This window comes from Onychomys torridus, chromosome 9 (assembly GCF_903995425.1).
Source record: "Onychomys torridus chromosome 9, mOncTor1.1, whole genome shotgun sequence".
Taxonomy (NCBI): domain Eukaryota; kingdom Metazoa; phylum Chordata; class Mammalia; order Rodentia; family Cricetidae; genus Onychomys; species Onychomys torridus.
In genome coordinates, this window is record NC_050451.1 from 96,488,587 (window position 1) to 96,498,051 (window position 9,465).

Genomic DNA, 9,465 nt, shown 5'->3' on the forward strand with positions numbered 1-9,465 from the left:
CACACAGAATGGTTGACACCTGTTTATGTTGCTGCATTTCTCGGCCTATAGTGAATGGTCTCATGGACCATACTGGATGGACTTCATGGCCTGTACGGGAGGTCTCATGAGCTGTAGGGGAGAGATCTCATGGACTGTGTGAGGAGGTCTCATGGACTGTATGGGGAAGTCTCATGGACTGTATGGGGTGGTCTCATGGACTGTATGGGGTGGTCTCATGGACTGTAGTGGGGGTCTCCTGGACTGTAGAGGGTGGACTCATGAGCAGAAGGAGATGGATGCTCTCATGGACTGTAGGGGGTGCTAACTTGGAATCAATTTGATGGTGTTGCTTTAAGTTTCAGTACCAATAAGAAAATTTATTGTCCTGTGTGTCAGTTTGGAAAAAAGCTTTTAGTAAGGATATAGGTGGAAAAAAAAAAAGGATGACAGAGAGAAATGTAAAACTTGATTAATTTAGCTCTCTTCCTTTAGTTCTAATATTTAGAATGAACATTATATTAATTTATTGAACATTTTTTTTCTAAATTTCATTGGTATCATATTGAATCTAGCCACTGAAAATATAGAAGATTACACATTGAAAAGAAGTAAAACAAAGATAAACAAAATCTCAATTAATTCTGAAATTCAATTGTTGGCATAATTTATATTACCATTTTCTTCAAGTAAGCCCCTCAAATAAAAGTATGTATAAACTAGCTAACACAGGGGCTAAAACAGAAATCAGGATATTTAACATTTCACAATCCTATTATCAGTACACACTTCAGCATCATACTTGAAAAATCATCTACCTCGTTTTCTATGCCATGTAAGGTCTATTAAAAATATCTTAGAACCAAATTATTGTATTTTCTTTAGAATGACCACTATAATTTTAGCCCTTACTAAAATTTCTGACAATTCTAATTACACCTGTTACAAATACTGTTAGGAAAAGCAACTTCATTGTGTTAATACTAAAACAGTTATCCCAGCTTCTTCCTGTATAAACACGAAAAAGTATTAGACAATACATTTCTATGGCAATAACTTAAGTTCTACCATGATCTTAACTACAGTGGTAACCACAGCAGACTAGAGTTTCTTTAAAGTCATTTAATTATGTAGGATACTCTAGCTGGTTTTCTTTTCCATCCTGTTGGTCACAATTAAAAGCTTTTCATCTTATTGTGATACATGAAAATATGATTTAACTAGAAACAGGATACTTAAAGTATGAACATGAAAATACAATTATATGAGCATTTTGTGTACATAAAAATAAAAGATACTAAGTACTTCTAAGCTCTATAAAGAATATATAAAAACTTATCTATGTCAATTAAATTGTGGCACAGATACTTCACTAAAGTGAATAAAGCATATTCACTCTTAATTTTAGATTATTATATGTATGAAGTCTTAGAACATGTTTTCTCCATAAGTTTTCATGTATACTGGTCAAGATTCTGGAAGCATTAATAAGATAGGAATAAATGTAAATGTAATATAGATTCAATGGTATGAGTGCTTACCCTCTGGCACAGTCATCTTTTTCCTTATGTATTTTCTTTTATTCTAAGGAGAGCACTGGAAATTTAGTTTCACTGAATTTGAAATAAGATACTTTTGTCATTGATCTGCTAAGAAGATGAAGAGCCACAACTATTATAAGTGGGAAGCTGGAACCTCACTCCCAATCTGTTTTATAGTAATAGTATTTATGGCTTTGTGTTTTAATAATATTTAAAAGGTTGGTATGATGATTGTTCCATACAAGAATGAGGTTTTGAGATATGAAGGAAATTGAATGAAATATCATTCTGTTTTTTACCGTCTAGGATTTAAATGCCAGTGTGCTGTTCTTGAGCCTCACTTGGTTCATCTATATAATAATGGAAATAACAATATTTTAGAAAATCACCCTGTGACCTTGAAACTTAAATGAGAGTGCAAAGTAGCATGTCTAACATGCAGACTAAAAGAAAAATTAAAGTATTATTCTGACCATTTGATTGCTTTAACTTAACTTTTACAAAGCAATTTGTTTACTTAATGACAATTTCTTTCTCTGTTCACACCTTCTATGACAGATTCCTGTTTCTTGACCTTTCCTAACCATTTATCAGTTGTAAAACTTCCTACTATGCCTCAGTTGATACTTCTCAATAAATGCCACCTTTCATGAAAGACATGTCTAAGCCTTCCTTTTTCCTTCTTTTCTTTCTTAAGGTCATAGGAGGGATGACCCATCTCCTTCCCCATTTTTTTTTCACATGAACAAATCTGTTGATTGCTTACCAAAAATGCAGATTTTTCTTTAAAAGTGTTAAAGCTTTCATTTGAAAAGATAGGTAATAAGTAAATAACCAAAACCAACTGCCAGAGAACAATGGTGTTAAATTTTATCATTATGAGATGAAGCTCATAAACAAAAGAATCAAGAAAAATTAATAACGGATGCCCTTAGGAATAGTAATGATTTATAACGAAGATTTTCATTTTTAAAGTGTTAAAATAAATAATACACACTCCAGAACATCCAGTGTCCTCCAGGGCACTTTCCCTCAGCTGACTTGAACCCTGTGATTTCAGTCTGTGATCTACTCTCTGCGTCATCCTTCTCAAGAGTGGATGTGTGGTGGAATGCAGACCCCATCAAAATGTGTGTGTGTAACCTAATTGCTGTTAAAATGGACTTGCTTAGAATTCCCTTGAGCATCTTCTTCAGACCAGAATTGCATTGGTCAGTAAAATTCAAATAGCCATAGTCAGAATTGGGGTAAGAGTGAAACACTTTTTTAAAGATAATGATTGATTTCCATAAAGATGAGTACTTCAACAATTTTCAATATGTAGTTGCTAGGGCGGGGAGGGTGGGTGGCCACTAATTAGTTTTACCGTTTTCAGCAGATGTTGAATTCAGAATGCCAGCAGCATTTCAACCACCAGTCATTAGGGCTGTCTTTCATGGAGGAGTGCTGACCAATGAAATCCGCCTCTGTTTAATGAGACCGATCTAGACAGAGTCAATTAAATCCAATCTATCCTAACATCTCCAATGTATCTGCAGTGTGGGCAGCACCAACAGAAGCATCAGTGAGGGATTTCCAGTATTAATAAAGGGATTCACTGATGTACTAGGGGAGGCAGAAGGGAGGGGCTTTGTTAGAGTAAGACCATACTTCGTGGACAGTGTAAAAGCAGTAAAGTCGAAGAGGAGGTGAGAGGCTGTGAGGAGAGGAGCTAGTGAATGATTAAACATTAAGGTGATTAGGGAGAGAGCCTTTCTGGAGGCTGGGAAAGGAACCACCCCCAACCGCCCCCCCCCCCCACCCCTTCCACCATAAATCCGAATAGAAAGCTGGAAAAATGTAAGGACCCAGATTTGAAAACATTTTCACTTTAATACTGAAAAAATATGCCATTATAAAATCCTCGAATAGAATTAGTAAGTTTCACGTGCTTCCTCAGTTCTTTGTTCCTACTTTATAAGTAAGATTTATACCAGCACACAATTGCTACCATAGGATCGCAGCCTGAGCACTAGAGTGACATTAATTGGTCATGCTTAACTGCCCCAGAATCTTTTTTCTTAAATAATTACACTGGTACTATAATAGAAATCATGGGTACTTATTTTACATTCAGATGGAAGGCATTATTGGATATGTATAGAAAAATATTCCCCCTCAGAAACTAAAATAAAATCAAACATCACCATCAAAATAAAATAATCCAAAACAACCCTTAAAAACTTTGCTCAACAAAATACATTGTTAACTCATAAAATGGACTGATGACTAGCCATGCAAATGTTTTAAATAAAACCTTTACATTTTTTTTTTTTCACAGTAAACATACGCTGCTCTGAACTGCCTACCAATCACAAATAATGGCGAAATGGCACTTTCTGATTATACTGTATTTTGTTTATAGAAAGTTTGATACGATGGGACTTATCAGGTAAGAGGATGGGTGCTGTGACGCTGTCTCCAGTCGCAGTGAGGAGCTGGGGTTGGGGGTCAGAGTCCCTGGAGCGTGTGGATTCCATGCGAGCCATGCAGCACTTTTGTGTTTTTGTCAAGAGTCAAAGTTATTTATTTACAATACATTCATGCCTTCGTGCAACTGCCCATCCCTGCATAACCAACAGGGAGCCATCTTCGGGCTATCCACAGGGGAAAAATAGATATCTATCTCTCTATATAGATGTGATATATGTATATATGTATAGAGCCACTGCAACCAGCCCCAAGGGACCTTTGCCCCAGAGTAAGGGCGCTCAATTCTTCTGGCAGGCCCCATGCTGGAGTTTCAGTCAAATGGAGCTCCCAACAAAGAGCAAGCTAGCTGCACTCGCAGCTCCACAGTCTGCTCTTTGTTTTCGGAGGGAAGCTTAATGGCCAGAGCCTCTTAGTTGAGTGAGTTCATTGTTATTTATTTACTTATGTCCGCCGGGGCTTGTGATCTGAGTCAATGTTCTCCTTCCTACTCCCCCAAGATGCTGGCGGTAGTGGAGGATACATCGCTTCCTGCACACCACCCCCTTTAGGGTCTAGAGCTTAGTCTGAGAGTGAGTGAGAGCCGCAATCATACACCCTATGGGCCCCATCTGCATTGTAAGGCCCATTGTGCCAGTAGGAAGAGTCACAGACTGTCTGTAGGGAATTAATTTCGGACGCTGAGGAATTGGCATCCCTTCTCTTGGACCGCTTTCGGTTCCTCAGGATAAACACGAGCATGCCCACCACGGTGAAGGCGGAGGTGACGAACACCAGCAGCAGTCCTGGGACCAACACCGAGATGGACACCCTGCTGGTGTCTAGGTAGGAGTTGGAGTGTGTCCCGGTCTCCGCCAACCCAGTGCTGTTTTTACTGTGCGAAGTTAACGTGGGCGAGATCCTCGCGTACAGCTGGGGGCAGATCTCGTCATTGGAGAGCAGCATGAAATCCTTCCTGAAGAAGTTCACCGGCGTCTCACACTTGAGGTCGCTCATCAGCACCTCGGAGCCCAGGCGTTCTGCCCATTGCTTGAAAGGCACAATGGTGCAGGAGCACTCCCAGGGGTTGCCATGCAGGTCTATCTGGATGATAGAGGTTAACTGGTCCAGCACCCCTGCCACTGGGAGGTACATGAAGTAATTATTGTGCAGGCTGAGCTTAGACAGGGAGACACCTGCAAATACGTCCACGGGTAGGGACCTCAGCAAGTTGTTGTTGAGAATAAGAATCCTCAGCTTGGGCATGGCATTAAAAGTACCAGGGAGAATGAGCTGAATCGCGTTATACTCCACGTTCAGATACTCCAGGTTCTGCAGCCCAGCAAATTTCTCCCGGGACAGCGTGTCCAGGTAGTTACTATCCATGTACAGCCACCTGAGGTCCAAAAGATTCTTGAAAGTGTTGTTCTCTATGTTTGCGATGTTGTTGTTGCCCAGATCCAACAGAATGAGGTTCTTGTAATCCACAAAGTGTGATTTTCGGATGCTGTGGATCTTGTTATCTCGCAGGAAAAGCTCCTGCACGTTGGAGAGCTTAGGCTTCAAATCAGCCAAGCTGCTCACGTTCCGGTTGTTACAGTTCATCTTTAAGCCTGAGCCTGGGATGTGGTCGCAGCTGCAGCCCCCGGGGCACGGCAAGCCTTGCACTGGGGGTTTATTTCTGGCGCCTCCAGTAGCTATCGGTGGTGTGGGTTTGATTTTGAGCTGCCAGTTGCCCGGGATCTTTGTACCTCCATTTGGAACAGACCCTGGGGTGGCATGCTCGTCTTGCCCATTTGTCTTGAAAGGAGTTGGCAGGGGGCCAGGAGCGAAGGTCTCTTCCTGGGCAGGGGGAGCCGGGAGACTAGAATCCACTCGGTTTTTCAAAGGACACAAGTCCTGTTCAGTGGTTTCATTGAGGTCTTTACCCTGTAGCCTGGTGGGGGCTTCGCAGACCACTCGGCCGATAAGGGCATTTTTGGGAATGTTCTCTAGCCATTCTTTCAGGGAGAGCAGATCACAGGTGCAGTCCCAAGGGTTATCCTCTAGCAGGATCTCAGCAATGCCAGGGATCTGTTCCAAAACCTCCTCATAGGGTAGTGTTTTCAGCCTGTTTCCCCGGAGGTCGAGGTGGGTGATGGGCACATACTGGAATACATTGGCAGGTAGGGTGCTGATGAGATTGTCGTTTAAAATGAGGACTTCCAACTTGTTCAAGTCCTGGAAGGCCCCCGGGTCTATATCCCGTAATAAATTAAAATCAGCCTGGAGGTATTCCAGATCGTCCAGCCCCAAAAAAGTCTGCTTTCGAAAAGACTTGATCTTGTTGTTGTTGATATGCAGCCGTTTCACCAGCTGCAGCCCCAGAAAAGCCCCCGGAACGATTTCATGCAAGCCATTGTTTTCCATATGCAAACTAACCGCATTATAAAAGTTAGCGAACTCATTAGGGAAAAGTCGAGTGAGGGAATTGCCATGCAGAAATAAATGGTAAAACTGGGAAGTCGGGGCGGTGAAGCGCTGCAGACTTGTAAAGCCCTTTTTTTCACAGTCTACGTGTAAGTCCCCTTCTATCTCATTGCAAGAACAGATCTTCTCTCTACAAACGTCCCCTGTAACGTTTCCAGCGGCAAAACAAAGAGACGTCTCCAGCAACAGGATCCAAAGCAGCATTTTTAAAGCGAGCAATTCATCCCAGATCTCATCACAAAGTAACAGCAACCATCCTGCTCGCCACAGACACAATTCAAGTTCATTTAGTGCTCCAATGTCCGATCCCAGAGAAAGAGAAAAAAAGGGTTTGGGGGGGGGGGGGTGGATTCCTTCCTCCCTAACCCCCCCGTACTGCAATAGCCCAGACGCCAGTCAATAATTATATCCACAAACTATCCAGGCACATAGTGCAAGACAAGCAGAAAAAAGGGGGTGGAAAATGGGGGGGGGGGGCAGAGGAGAGAGAGAGAGAGAGAGAGAGAGAGAGAGAGAGAGAGAGAGAGAGAGAGAGAAAGCAAACTACTCCCCCTCAACCCTTTAAAAATAACCAAAATAAGTTAAATATATACCTCTAAAATTAAAAGGAAACGCACCGTTACAGAATCATGTTTAGAGGTCCTCACTAACCAGGAAAGGAACAATGCTAGCAATTAGAAGCAAGTGCATGTTAGAAACAAGCAGGTTTGCAGCGTAGTACAGGCGCACTGCCTGTGATGGCTGTGCGTCGGACTGACCTTGCCTCTCAGATACAAAGCAGGGCTTTCGGCGGCTTCAGCGGTCCAGGCAGCTGGAGGAGTTCTTGTCCTGGTTGTGGGTTGCCCAGAAGTACCCCCAAGGTGCTGTCCAGTACCCCCGGTGCTGAAATCACGCCCGACCAAAAGACTCACACTGCCCAGCCAATGGCGCTGGAAAATTTCCGCAATCGCTGCGTTTTGTGGATGTCCATCCTGATCCCTTTTCCCCTTTTGGCCGTCTTCAGCCCTTTTTTTTTTTCTTTTTTTTTTCTGTGCTCCGGCCGGTGCTTACTAGCTCTTCTTTGCTTGTTCTCCTTCTCTTTCTTCTGCTCTTTCGGAATTACGTGAAGGGGGGGAGGAGAGAGGGGGAGCGAGTTGTCTGAGGGAGGAAGAGAGCGCGAGAAAGGGGAGGAGGGGGGAGTTGCTAAGAAGCTCGGCTGGTTCCAGCCTGGTGCACTCTGAAAGATCTGACACCCTCTGCTGATCTGCAGTAGCAAAAATCCATCTGGTGAGGGAATGCTGAAAGAAAAAAAAAAAAAAAAATCCACGTTAAGGGCAAGCGTTAAAAACGTGGGTATTAAAGGCTGTCGATCTACATAGAAGCTTATTTTAAATTGATTATTTAATTCTTTTTGCTTGCTAGAAACTTTACCCTTTCCTTTCCTTAAAGACCTCACAACCCCCGCAAGCTCCAGCGTTCCGAAAGCACGGCTTTTTAAAACATTTATTTCCCAATGGCTTGAATAAAATTAGTGTCAGGGTGTCAAGCGAACAGCAATTTGAGGTAATTATATTGCACGCCATTTTCATCGGTGCTTTAAATGCGTTTCTGCCTTCTCTGCGGTACCACGTTTTATACTGTTTGATGCCTTTGGAACCTCTATTTTATTTTTGCACATAGAAAGCAGCTATTCGAAATATATATATATATATATTACATAATATGACAATTTGGTAGAGAATATTTGTTTCCAGGTATATAATTGAGGCATATACTTTTCCATTTTAAAGTTGTTACAGAATTTCAGTCAATTTGGTCCTAGAGAGTTAGGTTTTTCTGATGGCATTTCTTGAATGTTATTTAAATCTGCAGAGTGAAAGCACAATGCATGCTTAAGGTCTTTGATTTCAGACCACAAAGCTTTCAGTGACATTCTGAAAATGAGGGAAGTGGATGAGGAAAATTTCCAGATTGTGAAGGCTCTTAAAAATCCTTTGGTAATCTGGCACTCAGCAACCACACATCACACATGCATTTTCTATCTCTCTCTCTCTCTCTCTCTCTCTCTCTCTCTCTCTCTCTCTCTCTCTCTCACACACACACACACACACACACACACACACACACAGGCACACACATGCACACTCACAACCACATATAAACATACACCACTTACAAAGTTTCTATATCAGATCTGAGGGATTTTAAAATATATGCAAGTAAGTAACAAGTTGTGTTCTGACAGGGGAGAGAAGAAATTCTATTCTGTAGTCAGGATAGCTGTACCTCCTTCCCAGCTCACCCTGGGTCTGTGAGGCTAGAGAGAGCAATCTCAGTTCCCCCAGGAAGAGGATTGTCACCTTACTTCGACTTCGGTTTAAAAAAAAACAGTTTCTTTAAGAGCTGAAACTGATATTTTGCTTTTTCTTGGAAGTCAGTGAAACCGAGTTTTAACAGAGATGGCATGATTTTCATTTACAAAATTATAAGAATAGTATGCCTCTTTATAGGATTTTGAATTCATAGAACTTTGAAAAACAAACAGACATGTTCTTTGATTTCCACTTTCCCCAAAGAGGAAACAGGGTTTCTCTTTGTAGTTCTGGAACTCTCTCTGTAGACAAGGTTGGCCTAGAACTCAGAGATCACCTGGCTCTGCTCCTGCCTTCTGAGGGTCGGGATCAAACATTAAGGGCAAGGCATGGGCCACCTTCTTTTCTGTAGCTGAAACAGAGATGACTTACTTAAGGACACTTCCCCTTTCAATTACGTCTCATACAAGTTTAACAACTCTACAGGCCAGTTCATAATTTTTCATAAAATCAAATATGAAAGTAAGATTGCATTTTGGGAAGAACAAGGAATGAAAATTTGAGAGCAAAAGTGGTATTGGGGATGTTTCCAACGTTAGAGGGGGTGTAGATATGTTTAAAGATTTATTTATTTATTTATGGATCTGGAAGCTGATTAGGTAAGTGGTAAGAAATTCATGCATCATATATACGAAAATTGTTGCACACTTGGAAGATTTGATTGGAGGAAGGATAGA

The 9,465-nt window shown here is 41.7% G+C and overlaps 1 protein-coding gene across 1 annotated transcript; it reads right to left on the reverse strand.

Moving 5' to 3' along the window:
• Window positions 1-3,372: 3,372 nt before the first annotated feature.
• Window positions 3,373-7,680, reverse strand: Slitrk1 (SLIT and NTRK like family member 1). Its single transcript, XM_036198818.1, has 2 exons — window positions 7,196-7,680; window positions 3,373-6,694 (listed from the first exon to the last, which is right to left on the reverse strand). The coding sequence occupies exon 2, from the start codon at window positions 6,639-6,641 to the stop codon at window positions 4,551-4,553; it is 2,091 nt and encodes a 696-aa protein (XP_036054711.1). The 5' UTR covers window positions 6,642-6,694; window positions 7,196-7,680; the 3' UTR covers window positions 3,373-4,550.
• Between the last annotated feature and the right edge of the window lie 1,785 nt (window positions 7,681-9,465).